This window comes from Tamandua tetradactyla, chromosome X, assembly GCF_023851605.1.
Source record: "Tamandua tetradactyla isolate mTamTet1 chromosome X, mTamTet1.pri, whole genome shotgun sequence".
NCBI lineage: Eukaryota > Metazoa > Chordata > Mammalia > Pilosa > Myrmecophagidae > Tamandua > Tamandua tetradactyla.
This window is the reverse complement of record NC_135353.1, coordinates 144145587-144166299: the sequence shown is the minus strand read 5'-3', so window position 1 is coordinate 144166299 and position 20713 is coordinate 144145587. Positions and strand designations below refer to the sequence as shown.

Genomic DNA, 20713 nt, shown 5'->3' with positions numbered 1-20713 from the left:
AAAACCTTGTGAATAACCTTCATTTCTACCCAGTTATCCAATTTTTCAACTTTAGAGTCTTGTAATCACTAAAGACAGCCCCTAATGTTTATTAATGAAGGGTCTTAGGTCAGCCCAGAACTAACCCACCCCAAGCCCAAAGTTATCTTGATCACCAAGACTGGATCTAAGCAAAATGGACCCGCCTGACATGTGCAGTAGCTTAGCTTCAACAAGTCACCTATACCTCATTCTGCCATCTTCTTTTACACGTTCTATGACTAAGCATGTAATCAATCTGCGCATGCTCAATAATTAGATCCCCCCCTAATTACATCACCTGGGGCCACTGTGCTCATTATCCTAAACCCTGCCCATTTTTTCTGTAATAAAATGATCAGAGTTGCTGTGATTCAGAGACACAGATTTTGGGCAACTAGGCCATCTGCTGTCCTACTATGCGCCTAGTAATAAACTCTTTCTTTGAAACCCCAGTGTCTCAAGAATTGGTTATTGAGCGTGTCAGGCAAAAGAATCCACGGCCTTTGTCCAGTAACATCACCTCTGTGGGTTCTTCCCAGAAATGCATAACCTCTATCTAATCATGAGAAAACATCAGGCAAACCCAATTGAAGGGCAGTATACAGAATAAAACTAACCTATATTCTTCAAAACCTTATGAATAACTCTCATCCCATTAAACAAACTATGCTGTCAAAAGCACTCATTCTATAAATTTGACAAAGTTGAAAATCACTGAAAAATTGTTCTTTTAGAAAAATGTTTATTAAATCAATGAAGTGATCAAAATGTTACTTGCCAGTTTGTCAAAATAAATGTATACAAATAGTTTTATAGCACATTTCCATTCCTTCTTTCCACAGGCGACTCAGCTAATCTAACCTGCAGAGCTTTCTTTGGGTATAGCGGAGATGTCAGCCCTCTAATTTACTGGATGAAAGGAGAGAAGTTTATTGAAGATCTGGATGAAAATCGAGTTTGGGAAAGTGACATTAGGTAAAATATATTTTTTTCTTTTAACTTGTACCATCAAAATTAATATTTGCTGTATTAGTGAATAGAGAGTGAGCTAAAAGAAAAAAAAAACGTGTTTTGCTTTGGGTCATTATTATCATAATAAAAATACTGCAGTATTTAATGACAAATAGGTAAAATTGCAAACCATAAATGCTGTTTCTAAAGGATGTAAAAGGAATAAAAGGGAGTTTTTTAAGATCTCTAATGAATGTGAGACAGATCAAAAACCCATAAAATATAGAAGATATGATAGCATGCCTTTTGTTCCTAAGAGTTCTTTTTGTTTTATTGTTGAGAAGAAGCATTAACAAAGTGCTAGGTCTCAACAAAACACAATCTTTGTCATTCCCTTTTATATGCTTTTGTACATATGAGCCCTTGCTAAGAATAGTAAAAGACAAACAAAATGTTTCCATCATCTTTCTTAATTTGACTTTACGGTCTAAATATTTTTATAGTAGAATGATACCAAGCGAATAAACATTACAAAATATCATCAAATTTGAGGGCATAATGTTTAAGCTTCTTTTCTTTAATATGTATATATTTATTCATTTACTTTTAACTATCAAGATATTCAAGGATAACTAAATCATACTTTGGCACAGATACTTATTTTTAATTATAATGTAAATTATCAAGAATATTACTAATAATAACTGAGTTAAAAGAGAAGAAACTTTTTCATCATTTCTAAACCTTCTCCCATTAGGCTTCTGGGTTGCCTCACCTGGGTACATTAGGAGCTTTTTAACCAGGTTTCTACTTCTTAAATAGAAGACCTTAAAAACTGGAAACTTGATCAAGGAAAAGGTCGTTCAATAGAAAATTAAAACATAAAATTGTCTTAAGTTTATTTCAATTGGCTTTTTCTTCCTAGCAACAAATACACAGAAATCTTGCATATTGGTATTCCCATTGAATTATGGAAAGACCAGATGGGCAATTCTCCAATATGTAATAAAATACTCTTCTGCCATCTTTCATATTTAAAAGTTTTCTCTTATATTTTACCCATAGACTTTGAAATGCTAAAGTTAAGAAGGATCATAAACCAACTAACTTTCCCCCCTCTGGTTTTGTGTGTGTCTTTCATTTTCTTTCATTTTCCATTTAGAAGTGTTGAGCAGAGATGAGTTAGCAAAGAGGTGGGAGAGTGGAGGTGGAAATATGGAGAGCAGAGGAGAAGCGAGCCCTAATTTGAAGAAGTTTCCCATTTGTACTGAGAAATTGCCAAATTCTTTTGACATTGATGTTAGTGAGTTTTTACCATTAATTTTAAGTGTTAGAATTAAATAGTTTGGCAGAACACTAATTCCATGGGTTTATAATTTCACATTTCTTTAAAAATAGGCAATTGGTTTTTATCATTAAATGAAATATGTCCTTGCTCATCTTCCTTCAGGCATGTACTTTCACTGCGCATTAAAGTTTTGAACTGTAGAAAAAAAAAGTCAGGCTGGAGGTTTCAACTAAAGTGTCAAAATAACTCGGAAATTTTCTTTTCCTTCCTCCCTTCCTTCCTCTCTCCCTTTCATCTTTCCTTTTTTTTTTTTATGAACCCAATATATAATTAACCTCCAGCCTAAGGCATTAGAATTTCTTATCCTATCTTTACATCATCTTTCTTCATAAAGAGGAAGCAATTTGTAAACTTTTCTTCAAGGTCTCTCTCACTCCTCTTTATTATGACAATGTGATTGTCCTGCTAAGAGAGATAATTAACTACAACTTCATTAGCATCTACAAAGACAAGCTTCCTCCTTAGAAGTGAAGAAGAAAAGGGCATGATATAATTTAATTAAGAAAGCATGAAACCATAGCCAAACTTGAAGCACAAATGCTGGGTATTTTCACATCAGGTTCATCTACATTTCTTTATGTTTCATGTATTTATGTTTGTGTGGAATTTGTTTCTTTCTGCTTTATATTTTAGAATTCTTAAGGAGCATCTTGGGGAACAAGAAGTTTCCATCTCATTAATTGTGGACTCTGTGGAAGAAGGTGACTTGGGAAATTACTCCTGCTATGTTGAAAATGGAAATGGACGGCGGCATGCCAGCGTTCTCCTTCATAAACGGGGTGAGTGTAACCTTTTAAGCTAGAGTGGTTAACTGCACCTACAATGGGAGGAGACTCTTTAGAGACCAAAAAAAAGACTGGTTTTTAGCGCAAATTTATCCCAAATAAAATACTTACTTTAGCATAAAGGCATTCAGGACAGACAGCACTGGAGATGGGTGATCCGCTCTGACTCTAGAGTCAAATTTGAATCGCTGTACAACCTTGGGTTTGTATAGCCAACTTCCCTAAGCTTCAGCTTTCTCACATATAGAATGGGGAAAATAATTGTAAGGATGAAGAAGACAGTAAAGTTAAAGGTCTTGGCACAGAACCTGTACATGGGATATTTAGTTTAACACTATTTATTAAAGATAGGCAAGTCAATTAAAAATAGCCTGAATGGTTTTAAGTCAAAGAGTGTTTTCCTTACTGGGAAGTTGTTCCTCTACCATAAGAACTGTCCACTGGATTCTGCATTGTGTTATTTCTTGACAATTTTTTCTGACTTGGATAACTTACATGTGTAGCATCCTTCCATCATTAATAATAATTTATTATAAGTAAGATAGGTTGTGGTTGAAAGCACTGTCTGACACACTAACTGCACAGCAGTCCTAACACCTTAACTATGTCATTAAAAATATATCTATCATATAAACGTATATTAAAGTATAGGTATTGAATTGTTTGAAATTTTGGACAAATTGTAAAATTTGAGACATGCTGTTTAGTTAATGAAAATGTTCATGTTCATTATAAGATTTAAAATGTATTTTTCCTACATTATGCTAAGAGAAAACATTAGCATAGCACACTTGATGTTCTCTTACTCAGCAAATTTGCAGTGGGTTTAATTTCAAAGCACACATTTAATCCTACACTCTTTAAGGTTAGAAAAGAAAGGAATTGCTGAAGACTGTTTTCCCCACTTTATTGGGCAATAGATTCCTTTTACATAGTGTTACTGAAAGCTATTAAAACACAAGCCTCTGTTGTCAAGGTGGCTACAGTATTAAAATAGTCTACTTTTGGGGGATGTGAGTAGAGGGGAAAGGCAACTCGCAATGTGGTTGCTTCTTTCTCAAGCTTAATATACTTACTGTGTCAATGAAGCATCTGTATTAGACATATTGGACATATTAAAAGCATAGCAATAGCTTCTCAGGTTGGGAAGCAACTTAATTGTGTAATTGAGTTGCTCACCCTTCTACAGTGTCTTCTCCACGTGATCCTTCAGCTTAACACTGAACCACATTTCCACTCAAGGGAGTCCATTCTACCTTTGGAAAAATCTAACTATTATGAAGCATCCCTATTTTACTGCCTTTCCATCCATTGTCCCCAGTTCTACACTTTGAATCCCTCTTCTCCAAGACAGCCCTTCAAAAGTTGGATGACAGTCACCATGACCAGATTCAACTTTAGCTCTTTCGTTCTTCATTTCTGTGGATAAACTCCCTTCACTATTCTGTTCACTCTTCTGAATATACTTTAATTAAAATGCCTGAGAAATTACTCATAGGGAAGGGAGGTAGTTAGATGAATAGAAAACATAGGGAACATATAATGTCTGTTGACTTGGACGACATATATTTCCTTTTGGACAGGGTAGGGTGAGAGCTGGAAAGGAAGGAAAATGAACTGTATCTAAATTGTATCTAAAGACACAGCTTTTAAAGATTAAAGCTCTGTTCTTACAGAGGGGCACATAGCCAGGGAGAGTCAAACTCCCCCACCCCAACACCCTAGGCTGTTTTTAGCTGTGTGGCTTAAGGCTAAATTGTCTGTAGCTACAATAGCTTCCAGTTCTAGAAACATAAAGGAGCGAGGAATTAAAGATAATGGTTTGAAAAACTTTCCCCATAATGTACTGTTCCCCAAACAAAAAGAAGAGAACTGTGGCCAATGCTAGAGTGTTCTTCAATACTAAGTGTTCATGGTTTTTCAACAGCTTTTCATTCATAATAAAATAAAGGCATTAAGAAGTCAAAAGGAGTCCTTCAAACTTTGCTTTCCTTTTAAAGGAGTTACAGCAGATGAGTCATCGATTCACACAGGCAGCAATGGATGTAATCTATCCAGGAGGGACTCATAATTATACAGAATGATTTGGGGGGGAAAGAAAGGACTTAGGTCAAGGTATGCCATGCTTCAAGTTTACAGCCCTGCAAGGTTCAGAAGGGCAGGACATGGTACATATGAGCTGAGAGATTTGGGCCTTTAATCAGAGTTTCTCTAAAAGAGGCAAATTGTTGTCACACTAGAAATTACGTAATTATCAGATGAGTTTCTATATGACTCAGAGAACTAAGGCTCAGAGATGGAACTGGAAGCTGTCACTGTTAATCGAATATTTCTGCCATCAACTCATAAATCCCTTAACTTATCTTATAGGCCTTCAAAGCCTTTCTTTGTTAAACCTCTCTAGAGAGACATGTTAAAGCATTTGATGAATACAGATCTTGTAAGCAACGAACTGTCATTTCTTCTGACAGATACACTTGCCAGGACACTGTTGCCAAAGTTAGCAAAGCATTTTTTTCTCCACAGTTACTTTTTGTTTAGTATTGTTGACATAATAAAAATGATTTCAGAGGGCTCTATGGGTGTTATGGGTTCTTTGAGACATCATTCACATGTGTCAAATGAGACTGAAGCCAGAAAGCTCCAGGAGTTTTCAGAGAAACCGAGACCTCAACCAAGGGCTGGTGCCATGAGGGTTCTTTCTCCTTTTTTTTTTTTTTTTTTAAATATATGGAACACTTCATGAATTTGAATGTCATCCTTGCACAGGGATGATGCTAATCTTCTCTGTATCGTTCAATTTTATCATATGTGCTGCCGAAGTAAGCACGCCATGGGAGTTCTTGACTCAGCAGCAGGAAAGAATTCAAGGTCGAGTCAGTGTGTACAGCCCAAAACTTTAAAGTGTGACAAAAGTACTCACTCGAAGGGGGTGAACGCAGATGTTCTCCAAAGGAGGAGAAGCTCTTGGAGGTTTGGGTCCTTCCATTATAAGGACTTGGAGGGGCCCTTTCCCCTCTGGTTATGATAACAAGAGACTGATGAGCTATACTTTTCTTTGGTTCTTGTCAGGTGCTAACCTGAGTGAGGGGTAGGTGTGAGGGGGCTAGGTGTGAGCATGCCAAAAGGAACTTTTTATTATGGGGCTTAGGGTCACTTCCTCCTCCCTCCTTCCCTATCTAAACTGCCTCAAGGATTCCTTAACAAAAAGGGGATACTGCAATAAATAATTCAGCTAGGTTTGAGCTGGGCTAGATTCCAGGTCAGCCTTTTATCTTTAAAAAAGAAATCTTAATTCCACAAAAACTAGCTGAAAATTGTTTTGGTTTGCTAAAGCCGCTGGAATGTAATATAGCAGAAATGGGTTGGTGGTAAAAGCCAAAGGGGATTTATTAAGTTACAAGTTTACAGTTCTATAGCCATAAAAATGGCCAAATTAAGGCATCAACAAGAAGATACCATCACTCAAGAAAGGCCGATTATGTCCGGGTTTTCTCTGTCAGCTGGGAAGGCATGTGGCCGGCATCTCCTGGTCTTTTGCTCCTAGGTTGAATTGTCTTCAGCTTATGATTCCAATGGTTCTCTAAGCATCTCCAAATGTCTGTGTCTAGGTGTCTGTTCTCTGTGTCACTTCTTTTAAGGACTCCAGTAAACTAATTAAGACCACTTTGAATGGGTAGGGCCAAATTTCCATGGAAATAATCTTAATCAAAAAGTCCCACCCACGGTTGGGTTGGTCACATCTCCATGGAAACAACGTAATCCAAAGGTCTCACCCACAATAAATCTGCACCCACAAGATTGGAGTAAAAGAGCATAGTTTTTCTGGGGTACTTAACAGTTTCAAACCAGCACAAAAATCTACCAGGAAATTTCACTACAGTGATAGCTTGCTTGAGAATATCCAATGCTGTCAATTCTTGCAGCCAGAGAAAGTACTTGAATAGTGATTATTATTATTCACTATACAGAGAATTAGAATATGCAGTTAGAGAGATGAAGAATGAAGAGGACAAGCTTAAGGTATTTTTCTACCTGGTTCCCACTGACTTCCTGCTTCTTGCTTCCCCCGTTACTGTCTCTTTACCAGGCCTCCAGTAATCTGGATAAGGTCCACCTTCATTCACTTAGGTTACATCTGCAAGAGGTCCTCTTTGCAATGGGTTCACACCCATGGGGGTGTGGGTTAAGATGAAGAACATGTTTTTTGCAAGGTACATAACTCAATCTACCATAGGCATAGATTCTAGAGCTAGGTTGTCTGCTTTCTAAACCCGATTTTCTGCTCACAAATCACTTAATATCTGTGAGCCTCAAATTTCTTTTCTGTAGAATGGGAATGATAATAGTACCTACCACAACAAGCGGCTTTGATGGTTAAATTAATTAGCATATATCAATACTTATCACAGTATCTGACATGTCTAGCACCCCCCAAAATGTTAGGAGTTTTGATGTGATATGTCTACTCCAACTATGTGATCTTCTAAGTAGTGTAAGATGCAGCAATAGTGTGTTCCATTAAACATTCCCTCAATTCCATATTATCTTTTATTAATATGGTCAATTTTAGATCTAACAATTTTGTACCATCAATTCTATATTTAACTTTATAATAGATTTACTTTGTTTGAATGTGCTGTCCTAAGAGAAAATATCGTTCATTTATTCACATATTTAATGATTGTTAAGAACCTGCTTATGTGTCTGGCATTGGTCTAGACACTTAAAAAATTAAATGCACAAGAACACAAAGACCAGTATAAATCAGGATGCCATTATGTACTTTCTTAATTGCATGGATATTAAATTTTCCTAACATAGAATTGTGCTTCCTAGTGAATATTTGGCTTTGAAACTGTCCCTTTAATGGGATGTTCATTAACAATCTATTCTAAATGTTTATTTTACATATATTGAGTACAATAATATGGCAATTAATTCATCACAAAGTTGTGTGGGAACTGGCAAAGTATCTATCTGAGAGACTAGCACTAGTTAATAATGATAAACATCTAAGTTTTTGCTATTCTCCTTCATACTCATTTTACTTCTTGCATACTCTCTCTTTCTTCTTCCAAAGAATGTAATCAATAGGAATTAGACTTGCTCAATAAACAACCTAGTCCTCAGAATATCTTTAGCAATGTAATTAACATGCACATCACTTAGGAAGTATTGTTTTAAAGCTAGATGAGTTTAGCTTAAACACTGGACTTCTTTTCCCTTCTTGTAATGAATCGTCTTTGTAATATGTGCCCCTCTCCTTGTTAGTATTTGCCTGGGGGATTTATTTGCTGAGAGATACAGGAAGATCATAGAACTGTTTGCAAACTCTATAGGGGCTGGCCACATGAGATTATCCATCACTGATTTCAGAATATCCAAAAAAAAAAAAAAAAGCCAAACCTTTCTCAGAAATCAAAACTTTCTGCCTCTCTAAATGACAGTATCTCCCCCAAAAGACAATGTCCCATTACAAGCTGAGTTGATGTCTCCATGAAAGAGTTGCTTTTACTGAGCCTAAGCTTATACAATGGCAAAATATTCAGGAACATTAGTTAAGTTTCCATAGAATCCCCAAATCCAAGCCATCAGGTTCTGTAAAGTCTCTCCCTGGACAAGATTTGACAGTTTGCAGTCAGACTCTTCTTCTATGCTATAATTTTCCTAGTTTGTCTGCCGCTCAGCTGTGTAAGACATCTAAACAGCTAACTCCAATTCTGTCTTGATTCTTAGCAATTAATTCCAAAATAAATAAATTTGGAGGCTATTATGAATGCACAAATTGTCTAATATTATTGACTTTACACCTTTGAGTTTCTTGATATGGACATTCCAAGAGGTTATTTGATTACCACCAAAATCACAGGCAGGAAAATTAACCCTTTGTAGTGACTATTTCCTTAGACACAGAATATATATTTTTTCTTTTTGACAGTTTTATTCACATACAGTACAACCCATCCAAAGTTAGAATATATTATTTAAGTAAGGTTAGCACAAGTTATTTTTGTCTCAATGGTGGAATATTTTTTCAAAGACCTAACTCAGCTTTCGCTGATCAGTTATAGCACAGAGATTTATTGTATAGCATGGGTTTGCCTTTTGAACCATGTTGGCTGCTTAGTTTTCTTATGTGTAAACAAGAATATCTGTACTGCATCTTTATTAGGAAAAAAAAAAGACTATTGTTTGCTGATGACAGGTTTGGTTCTCAATAAATAAGTGAAAAGAGGATGATGCTGGTCCAAAACTAATATCAGAAGCCAAGAAGGATAAACCCTTCAGTTTTATCATTCTTGTTGAACTAATCATGTGGGCCAAAACTCTTAGTATTTAATTATACATTGTCATAGTCATTGAAAGTCCTTTATTTGTTTTATTGAGTTCTACACTTGTTTTCCTAATTGCATGTTAAATTCTTGATAAAGATCTTCAAATTGTACCTCTCTGTTATATGCTTCAAAGTACTTAGCCAATTCGTAAATGTGATGAATGAGATGATTAAATGTATTCTGAGTCAAATGAACATCTACATCAGGGTTTCTTAATCTCAGCACTACTGATATTTTTAGCTAGATACTTCTTTGTTGTGGGGGCTGTACTGTGCATTGTAGGATGCTTAGCAGTATTCCTGGGCTTTACCCACTAGATGCCAGGAGCACCCACCACTCTAACCCCTGCCCCAATTGGGACAACCAAAGAAGTCTCCAGACATTACCAAGTATCCTTAAGGGACAAAATCACCCCCAGTTGAAAGCCACCTGTTCCTGTAGGATGGAGATCAGAAATTCCATCCCTTTTTTGCAAATGATTTCAACATCTAATCTATTCAAAGTAGAGCAAGTTCATATATAGAGACAGATATTTTCATCTTGAAAATTCTTCAAAATTATACGAAAACTGGTTAGAAAGTCAACAGAAAGGGTGCTTCGTTTGTTGAAAGAATTGACAAAAGATAGATCCCTTGTGTTTCCACTCCTGGAGAGTCAACTACAAGCTCCTAGGCCAGTGTTTTGCAAACTTTACAGTACATAAAAATCAGCCACGACATTTATTAACAAGTGATTCAGTTTCATGAAGGAATCTTCCTCAGTATCGTAAAGGTCATATATTAAAAACCCATAGCCAGTACCATACTTAACAGTGAGAGACTAAAAACATTTCCCCTAAGATTAGGAACGAGACAAGGATGCCCTCTGTCACCACAGTTATTCAACATTGTACTAGAGTCCTAGCCAGAGTGATTAGGCAGGAGGAAGAAATAAAAGGCATCCAAATAGGAAAGGAAGAAGTAAGACTTTCATTATTTGTAGACAACATGATCCTGTACTTGGAAAACCTTGAGAAATCTACAACAAAGCTACTTGAACTAATAAATTCAGCAAAGTAGCAGGATACAAGATTATTGTACAAAAATCAATAATGTTTCTCTACACAAGTACTGAGAAGACAATAAAGGAAAAAATTCCATTCAAAATAGCAACAAAATAATCAAGTATTTAGGAATAAACTTAACTAGGGATGTCAAGGACTTGTACAAAGAAAATTATAAAAAATTGCTAAAATAAATTTCAAATTACCTAAATAGATGGAAAGACCTTCCATGCTCATGGATAGGAAGGTTGAACATCGTTAAGATGTCAATTCTACCCAAATTGATCTACAGATTCAATGCAATACTAATAAAAATTCCAACAATCTACTTTGAAGACTTGGAAAAGCTACTTATCAAATTTATTTGGAAGGTAAAAAGATCTTGAATAACTAAAGATAGATTTAAAAAAAAAGAGTCAAGTTGGGGGACTATCATTTCTTGACTTTAAAGCTTATTATAAAGCCACAGTGGTCAAAACCACATGGTACTGGCACAAAGATAGAAGTATTGACTGATGGAATTGAATTGAGAGTGCGGATATAGACCACCAAATCTGTGGTCAATTGATCTTTGATAAAGTCCCCAGATCCACTGAATTGGGACAGAATAGTCTTTTCAATAAATGGGCCTGAGAGAACTATATATCCACAGCCAAGGAATGAAAGAGGACCTCTACCTTACACCCTATACAAAAATTCATTCAAATGGATCAAAGACCTAAATGTAAGAGCCAGTAACATAAACCTCTTAGAAGAAAATATAGGGAAATATCTTCAAGACCTAGTAATAGGAGGTACCTTCTTAAACTTTACACTCAAAGCACAAGCAAGCAACAAAAGAAAAATAGATAAATGGGAACTTCTTAAAATCAAAAGCTTCTGTGCCTCAAAGGACTTTGGCCAAAAGATTAAGAGGCAGCCAACTTAATGGGAAAAAATATTTGGAAACCACATATCAGATAAAGATCTGATATCCTGTGTACATAAAGAAATTATACAACTCAACATGAAAAGCGCAAACAACCCAATTATAAAATGGGCAAAGGATATATGAATAGACACTTTTCCAAACAGCAAATACAAATGGCCAAAGGCACATAAAGAGATGCTCATCTTCATTAGCTATAAGGGAAATGCAAATCAAGACGACAGTGAGATATCACCTCACACCTATAAGAATGGCTGCTATTAAACAAACAGAAAGCTACAAATGTTGGGGAGGATGTGGAAAACATGGACCATTTATTCACTGCTGCTGGTAATGTATAATGTACAACTGCTGTGGAAAATAGTTTGAGGATTCCTCAGAAAACTAAATATGGAGTGGCCTTATGACCCAGCAATACCAATATTCGATATATACCCAGAAGAGCTGGAAGACAGTGGCACGAACAGACATTTGCACACTGATGTTCATAGTGGCACTATTCACAATTGCCAAGAGATGGAAACAATCCAAGTACCCATCAACGAATGAGTGGATAAACAAGATGAGGTATATACATATGATGGAATTTTATGCAGCAGTGAGATGAAATGTGGTCCCAAAGCATATGACAACATGGACAAACCTTGAGGACATAATGTTGAATGAAATAAGAGTGACACAAAAGGATAGATATTGTATGATCATATTAATAGTATGACTGGTAAAAGTAACATCAGAGGTTTACACTGTAGAATATACAGGACCTAGAGATATACAGAAGCTAGAAATGTGGGAAAGGTTACCCAATGTTGTTGAACATAAATGTAAGGGAAAGGATAGAAGTGATGGTAACTAATTAGTGGGTTCATAAGTAACATTGTCATATTGAAGGTGAATATGATTGAAAGGAAATGTATAGTGCCATGTATCCCACTGATTAACTCTACAAGTATAGATATGTTCTCTCATGAACTTCTTCAAAGGTTTGATCTTGTACAAAGAGTCAATAATAGAGGGGTATGGGGGAAACTAAAATCACATGCTAAGGCCAATAGTTAACAGGAAGACATCAACAGTACCACAGAAATACCAGGGGTAAATAATTGGCAGGGAGGGACAAGAAATTAGGGGAGGTTTCGATTTAATATTTGGTAAGGCTGGGTTTATCAGTTATCTCTTTGGACCAATGAAAGATGTCTAAAATTGAGAGTGCTGCTGAGAGTACAAGTAAGTTGTAAGACATGGTTTATTTATTTTGGACATTATCCATGACACCCAATGGATGGAGGGGGCCAAAGGTTACAGTAACTGAGAAGCCAAAAAGTGAACTGTGATATATATGATGGAATATTAGGCAGCTAGAGAAGGAAAGACATCATGAGGCATGCAACAAACTGATTGAAGGTTGGGGACACTGTGTTGTGCAAAATCAACCAGAAACAAAAGAACACATGCTGTAGTCTCTTTCAGAAAATGTTTTAAGAAAATTGGAGCCTAGATTGTAAGTTCTTATAGCAGCCACACTTAGTCCAAAATTTTAAGTGCATTTATGATTCTGTGACACTGAGCAATATATGCGTAAGCTTGAATTTCCCTGGAAATCTGAGTATCTCAGTAACACCTAAGACTCAGAACTGGACTTCTGCAGCCCTGAAAGTTAGCATTGCTACATACAATAACAGTTATGGTAACTGATAATGAGATCAGGCATCAATTAGAGATAGAAAGAAAGCCAATCTGGCCGGGACTAAGGTAAATCAGAATACAAGGTAAAAGACGGTAGTGTATGTACTATAGACCTTCACCTGCTCTATGGGACCAAAGGCAGAGAGGTTTATTGTGTCTAGAACCTAAATTTTCTGTGACACACAATCTAAATTAACCTGTTGAGTAGCTCATTTAAACAACCCAAAACTTATGGAGCCCAAAATGGGAATAAGGCCTTTTAATTCTGTATAATTTAATTTAATACCCAGATACATCCCAGAATATGGTGGGCTGTAAATAAAAAGTATTGGTAGAATCCCTTGAGGGACCAAAGAAAAAGAATATGGAACTATTAAACATTCCCACCTGAGAACCCTCTGGTACCCTCTCAAACTTTGGGGACTCCCAAGAAAATAGGCCAAGCCATTGATTCTGAGGCTTGCCTTTATGAAACGTGTTCCTGTAGTAGAGAAGTTCACCTATATTGAAGCCTAAGAGTTACTTCCAGGAAACCTCTTTTGTTACTCAGATATGTCCTTTCTTTCTCTAAGCCTAACCCTGCAGGGAAAATCATTACCCTCCCCCCTACATTGGACATGAAATTCAGGGGTGAGGGTCTCCCTGACAATGTGGGGCATGACTCCCAGGGAGTCTGGCCCTGGTACTGTGGGATTGATAAGCCTTCCTCACCAAAAGTGGGAAAAGAAGTAGAACATAAGAGAGTTCAAATGGAGTCAAGAAGCTGTTGTGGAGGCTACTCTTTTGCAAGCTTCAACTAGATATTGCTAATTCCCATGGTTTGCCAAACGCCAACCAACATCATTCCTGCTAACTCTAAAGAACACCTAGGGTTCTAACTGAGACTCTATAAAAGTTGCATGCACTAAGTTTGCTTTCCTGAACCTATAGCTTCCAGAGGGTTCCTAGGCCAGATGGATCCTGAAACCCAGAGGGACCAGCCTCTCCAAGATTTTCAATAATCACACCCCCCATCACTTATTCTTGGCACACCTTCTCAGCATGTAAAAGTTGAAATTCGCATTGTCCATAGATCTCTATAGATAGATAGAAGGATCAAGAGAAGGAGAGGAGGTATAACAGAGAAAATAGGATCTAACAAATGAGTATGACTGCTGAACCACTATATTGATATTTCTGTTGGTCTCCAGTGTTTTGGAGCAGCTAGAAGGAAAAATCTGAAATGGTGGAATGGTAACCCATAACAAACTGAAATTTGTTCCCTAACTATTTGTTAGAATGTACCTTGAAACTGATTGTTTTTACTTTCTTTTCTTTGAATATATGTTGTATTTCACAATAAACAGTGTTAAAAAAGTGGTTCAGATTCAGTAGTCTGGATGGGATATGAGATTTGAATTTCGAACAAGTTCCTTGTTGATACCAATGTAGGTGGTGTGTGAATCACACTTGGAGTACAAAGGCCTAGCCTATTATATTCTAATAAAATTGGTAGCATCTAATAGATAAAGAGCAACTAGCTTTCTTGAGCTTACTGTTTCCATGAGCCAGGAATGAAAACAGAGTAGAGCCAGACAGTGTTACTTATTCAACTAATTGAACGTTAGTACATTGCCCTCACACTCGACTCTTAATGAGGTTATTTGCCTCACATATTCAATTAAATTGTGCTCTGTAGAACACAGTTGCTACTCAGAGAGATGTCTGAGAAGACACTCTTTTCAAGTGTTAAAATAATTAACCTCTTAAAATGAAGAGGACCCTCACTGTTGGACACAGCTCCTACATATTCCATTTTTTTTAAAGGAATTACATGTAGGAATATCTCAACAACATATATGTGGATATATACATATTTGTAAGCCTATGCAAATAGGCAATATAAATAGTGTTCGTATGATGTAAATAGCAATTATCAAGGAGGAACAAGATGTATGGTAGGCAGTAAACACCACTAATTCCATGTTTTGAGCACTTGGGTTCAACTATATCTCAATTATTTGCAGTAACAAAGGATGGACATGGTATAGGATTTGAACCTCCACATGTTATTGGTCAATAATATAGCTACAAAATAGGCAAAACAAAAGGAAAACAAAATGCAGTAGCCAAAATTGGACAACAGTCTCTACATGTAGAAATATTCGTTTCAATTTAACAGACATCTGTCTAGCATCCAACAGAAGCTATAGAAAACAAACGAAGTGATGACAGAGGCAGTCCACTAGAACTCAGATCCTTGTATTGGAAAATGACCAAAAGGCAGTTTAGGAAAAAAAAATTCAGTCTTACACCCTTTCACTTCACTGCAGGCTACTTAAAGGAAATCATTCATGTAATGCCATTTTATGAAGCAACAACAAATCATTCCCATTCAACAAATATGTATTGAGGGCCAACTGAGGGCAAAGCACTGGGTTAGTTGTCCTTAGTAATTGTGGCCCTGCTGCCAGAGGATGTGTACCAGTATCCTGGGGCATAAAGGCAGCAGTGTTGGGAAGCAGGAGATGGCTATGCATTTTTATGGCTGTGATTTCCCACACTCGGTTGAGAAATGGCACAACTGGGTCATAAAATGCAAGGTATAACTTTCAATAAGCAGTTCCTGCATATTGAACTTTGGCAGCCAGGTCAGTAAAATGAAAAATTAGACATGACACATAAAAAATGCTAACTGCTCTCCCAGGTCACATAGTAGGAAAAAAATATGTTGATTTCCAATATATTACCATGGTAACTTGTATTAGATTTTAGCATTTAGAATTACATTTGCCATCTGTAAGAAATATGTTAGCTATTTGTCTCTACTTTTAGGGCACATGTACTATTTTTAGCATGTGTTCTATAAAGAAAAATGTACCTGGAGGTTCACTTCCCTAAATTAAAGGTGGACATCTAGATGCTATTAAAATAGATTTTATTTTTAATTCATAAAAAAAACCAGTGGTATGTTTAGGAAAGCACAAAAAGGCCATTTTAAAAATCACTAGCGAATCATTCCCATTATTTGAAATTTGATATGAATGGGGATTGACTGAAAAGAAGAGAAAGTGTGAACTCTGATAATTAAAATGGACAATTACTTGAGAGTGTTTGTTCTCGACTCTTCACTTATGTGTGACCTAGAGCTAGTCTCTTTGCATCATTGTTTTTCAATTTTTATCATTTGCAAATACTTACCTCTATGCCCAAGTGCTGTACTGTTCTAAACACGCATTAGACTCAGGGGGACTAAGAGTATATATTAGATCATTTGTCAGGTTTTGCTGATTCTCAGAGTTCTGAATCGTTGTACCTCATTTTGCTTATCTTGAAAGTAAAATGAAGTGGTTGCTCATCCAAGGGATTTTCTTATGGTTTAAGTTTTTGTAAAGTTGATTCAGATCTTTAGGAGATGAGACCCCATAACTGAAATAGAAATTACCATCTCTTATGCTATGTGATTGCAATTCAGAGTACTGACTGGAAATGGCTGCCAAAGTAACACAAACTCAAATGGAAGAGGCCATTATCAACGGCCAAGAGGATGAAAAATAAACTGCCAGATTTAAGTTAATTTGGAATTCTGATTCTAGTACGTAATGTAAAATGAGTATGACTTGAAAACTCACTTCCGCTATTCTACAATATCAAGGTACACTTCTACTTCTCCCCCAGATGGACAAATCTATCTCTATTATTTAAATAATTCAATATTAAAAGTAGCTTAAAGGAATATATTGACGATATCACAATAAAATGCCATATTGGCTTTCTTAAACAGATTTGCTATTAGTAGCAGTTCAGTAGTCATGTAAAAATTGGCAGTATTGAAATATATTTTCAGCTGTTGACTATTCACATACCGCTTTAGTTTCCTCATCTGTGAATCAATGCAATTAGATTAAACTGAATTTGAAATCCATACCTTCTCTAAAACTAAATTATATTTTAAACTAGTTGTGAGTGAATATTTGTCAATTTTTGCCAAATATGTTCTATACATAGAGCAAAGAGCCATAATGGTGTTAAGTAATTCCTGCTAGACTTGCCTTGCTGCGCCAGGTCATTATAAATGATATTTGGATACACAGATATTGAATAAATAATTAATTATGCTAAAGAGGCCAACATGAGGATGCTTAGAAGGACACAGCATGGAAACCACGTTGGATAATTCCATCCCAAACTGTCCAGAATAAAAGGCAAAATGTAAGCTATTTTCGAGTATTAGCATTTAAAGCTATGATCACTGGCCTATAGTAAGGGTACATGGAAACCTAATACATTATAAAGAGAAACATAAAAGAGCTCTCACTCAAGTAATAGTGGTAGTTATCTCATGGCACTGTAATTTTATATAAACTTTAATTTCTTCCAATTCTTCTTATACATTTTTTTCTTTATAATAGGCATGTTTTATAAAATCAGAAGATGAGAAAATTGCAGCTGTTTTTGGTAGAACCACTGAATATTTTTTAAATGCTTATAGGAAACCTATACTTTATCTGTGTGCTATAAAATCTGATTATTTACATTTTTAAAGTATATTGAAACTGTGTGGGCCACGGTGGCTCAGTGGCAGAGTTCTCACCTGTCTTGCGGGAGACCCAGGTTTGATTCCTGGAACCTGCCCATGCCAAAAACATAAATAAATAATAAATATTGAAACCCGTTCTTGAATGTACACTCTTGCTCCCACTTCATGTCTGTCTATACTAGAAAACAGTGCATTTTGGGAGATTAACTTTTTTTCCCTACATTATTTGCTGAAATCACTGCTAATTTTCTGGCACTAAAAAGTATCACAGAGAGTGAGATAATAAGTTATCACCCACCAATTTTGTTCTCACCTTTGTCACGACTTAAGGAACCATTTACTGCTCCCTTAGAATGAATCAAATACTGGTACGTCCTGCTATTGGTAGTCGCCAAAACAAGCTCATCTCTTCATAGATGTTAGTGGGAGGGGGGAAAAAAGGTCAAGAAAAAAAAATTCCATTCTTGACTAGTATCTCTTTCCAAAATAAAACAAAAACAAGGGAGATTAACAACTACTTTCCTCAGCATTTTTATATATGCAGAAAACCGAGTGATGAAAAAGATTCAAGAGAAATAAGAAATGGATTTTGCTTTTACTCCCATCGGGGGAAATAAACCAGTATATGGTTTTATTACCGCTTTTGCTTTAATAGTTTCTAGGTCTGTGGAATCACCAAATTTTTGAATGGGACTTGTCTCATGAGAGAAATTATTACCAACAGATTTTGCTGAACACATGTTATTCTAATGCTTTCAGTAATTAGGAAATATGTTAAACCCCTAAAGGAATAAAATTATCATAATAACATAAAATTCTGAAGTTTATCAAAACATCCCATTTTGCCTACGGTAGGCATTGCAGTCAGTTTTTACACTTGACAACTATTTTTATAAATCTATTCCCATCAATTGAATATACTACAAATCATCATACTATATATTTTTTAGAAGAGTTCAGTGTTTCGGTAGAAAACATGGCTCCTTCTATTGGTTATCTAAACAGTCCAGATGTTGGCCATTCCAAAGCATTCCCAGTGGAAGACGCAATTCTAACAGTGACAATGCATCCTCTGGTGGAGAATTGCGTTAAGGATAAACACTGCTTCCCTTAACAAAAAAGAATAAAATGACAATGCCACCTTCACTCTGACAGTTTTCTCTCAAGAGATGTTTTGTAACATTCCATCTGTGCCTGTCTATTTGTATGACATGTGGAGAAGGAAATTCCTAGGAGAGAGAAGGCAAATGCTTTTTATCAAAGATATAAGGCAGCACATGATGGATTTCTAAATACCAAGTGAGTACAATGTTTGCTAGCTCCGTAAGTCTACAGAAGACTGTGTTGTCATTAGATTTATGAAAGAGTATTTTTGAATCTGCGCTTAGAGTTTGACCATTTTTCTATAGCTTGAAGTTTTATTACCAAATTACTGGGCTGCATATTAATTAGTTAAACCACTTCAGTTGCTTGAACATCTTGATACATTGCCTGGAAGACTAGTTCACAGAGATATACCAGAATTTTAGAAGCACTTGGGATAGATCAATAAAATACATATATATATATACAGAAACATTTAACTCTCCTAAAAAATAGATAGTATGATGATTTGTAGTATATTCAGTTGATGGCCTTGCTGTCATGGAATTTAAATGCCAAAGGAAGAAGACACACAATAAACAATAATAAACCTATTAATAAGTAAATTAAATGTTATGCTATATAGTGACAAATATATAAAGAAAAAATAGAGAAAGAAAAGCAGATGAAAGGTGCATATGCAGGTTTGTGACTCAAAATGAGCAGACAGTAGACTGCACTGAGAAGGTACCATGTGAGCAAAGACTTGAAGTGGAGGGAGGGAGGCATGCAGAATCCAGAGGAAAATCATTCCAGTCAGAGGGAACAGCCCAAGCAAAGTTCCTAAGTCAAAGAAGTTGTTTCTAATGTAAAACCATAAACAAAACTAACTCTGATATACTGCAATATAGTAAGTGTCATGTTCAGGTTCATGTGTCAACTGTTACCAAAAAAGCTATAGGACATACATGCTCAAAGGAGGACAAATCATTTTTAGTTGGAAAAGCACCATTGAAAGTACAGATTTTATCCTTGCTTTGCAGGATTGGTAGGGTATGGATAAATGGAAAGGAGAGGTTCTAAGTGGGTACAGAATTGGGAAAACACGTCAAATTCAATTCACTTTGGGGGGGATGTTTATTGATGGAGATTGGTTAGCTGCTTCAATTAAAGGAGTGATGGACCTTGAATGTCAGCATAAAAGATTCAGACTTTTTTCTACAGGCAATATAAACCAGCTAACAATTCCTAAAGAAAATTCCAAGATTCAGAAGATTAAGTTGAAGGCTTTGTGCAGATTAAATTGAAATAGCTGTAATTACAAAGTTTTAATCCAGGGGTCATCAACTCCCAATACACTCTAATTACAATAACACTTGCAATAATGTGATCTTAACGTTTAACTTGTCCTATATTTTTAGCTTTTAAAATTTCGAAATAAAATTGCAGGAATTACAATACTAGTCCAATTAATAAAAATTGCAATACAAGTACAATAAATTTCCATATACCCTCTCCACCTAGATTCATCAATTAGTAACGTTTTGCCATATTTGCTTTGCCTCTCTATAGGTAGGAAGATAAAGAACTAAATCTACATGTTATGCATGCAAATCCAGAGACACTTATTTTGTTGAACCATTGGAGAGTAAATTGCAGACATCATGACTAAATACTTCATTGTGAATCTCTAGAATAATATGGATATTTTCTGACATAAGAAGTGTACATTTGTCAGAGTCAGAAAATTTTTAAATGAGAGAATGTTATCATCTAATATAGAGTCTACATCTAAATTTCAAAAGTTATTCCGATAATATCCTTTATACCACATTACATTTAGTTTTCAAGTCTCTTTAGTCCCCGTTATTCTGGGATGGTTCCTTAGCCTTTCTTTGTCTATCATGACATTGACATTTTTGAAGAGTAGAAGCCAGATTTTATTTTTTTTTTTTTATAAAATATCCTTCAGTTTACGTTTATCTGATATTTTCTTCATTTTCCTGATGTTT

General features: G+C 35.8%; 1 protein-coding gene and 1 non-coding gene across 2 annotated transcripts in view; one reads left to right on the top strand and one right to left on the bottom strand.

The window, feature by feature from the left end:
• Positions 1–868: 868 nt before the first annotated feature.
• LOC143670128 (interleukin-1 receptor accessory protein-like 1) overlaps positions 869–20713 on the top strand; it is a 40802-nt gene continuing 20957 nt past the window's right edge. Inside the window, exons 1-2 of the mRNA XM_077144757.1 lie at positions 869–996; positions 2954–3099. Of these exons, the coding sequence (XP_077000872.1) occupies positions 935–996; positions 2954–3099 (208 nt within the window). The 5' untranslated portion in view covers positions 869–934. The remainder of the gene's footprint in view (positions 997–2953; positions 3100–20713) is intronic.
• On the bottom strand, positions 5830–5935 carry LOC143672264 (U6 spliceosomal RNA). Its single transcript, XR_013169734.1, has one exon. It is a non-coding gene; the product is annotated as a U6 spliceosomal RNA (small nuclear RNA).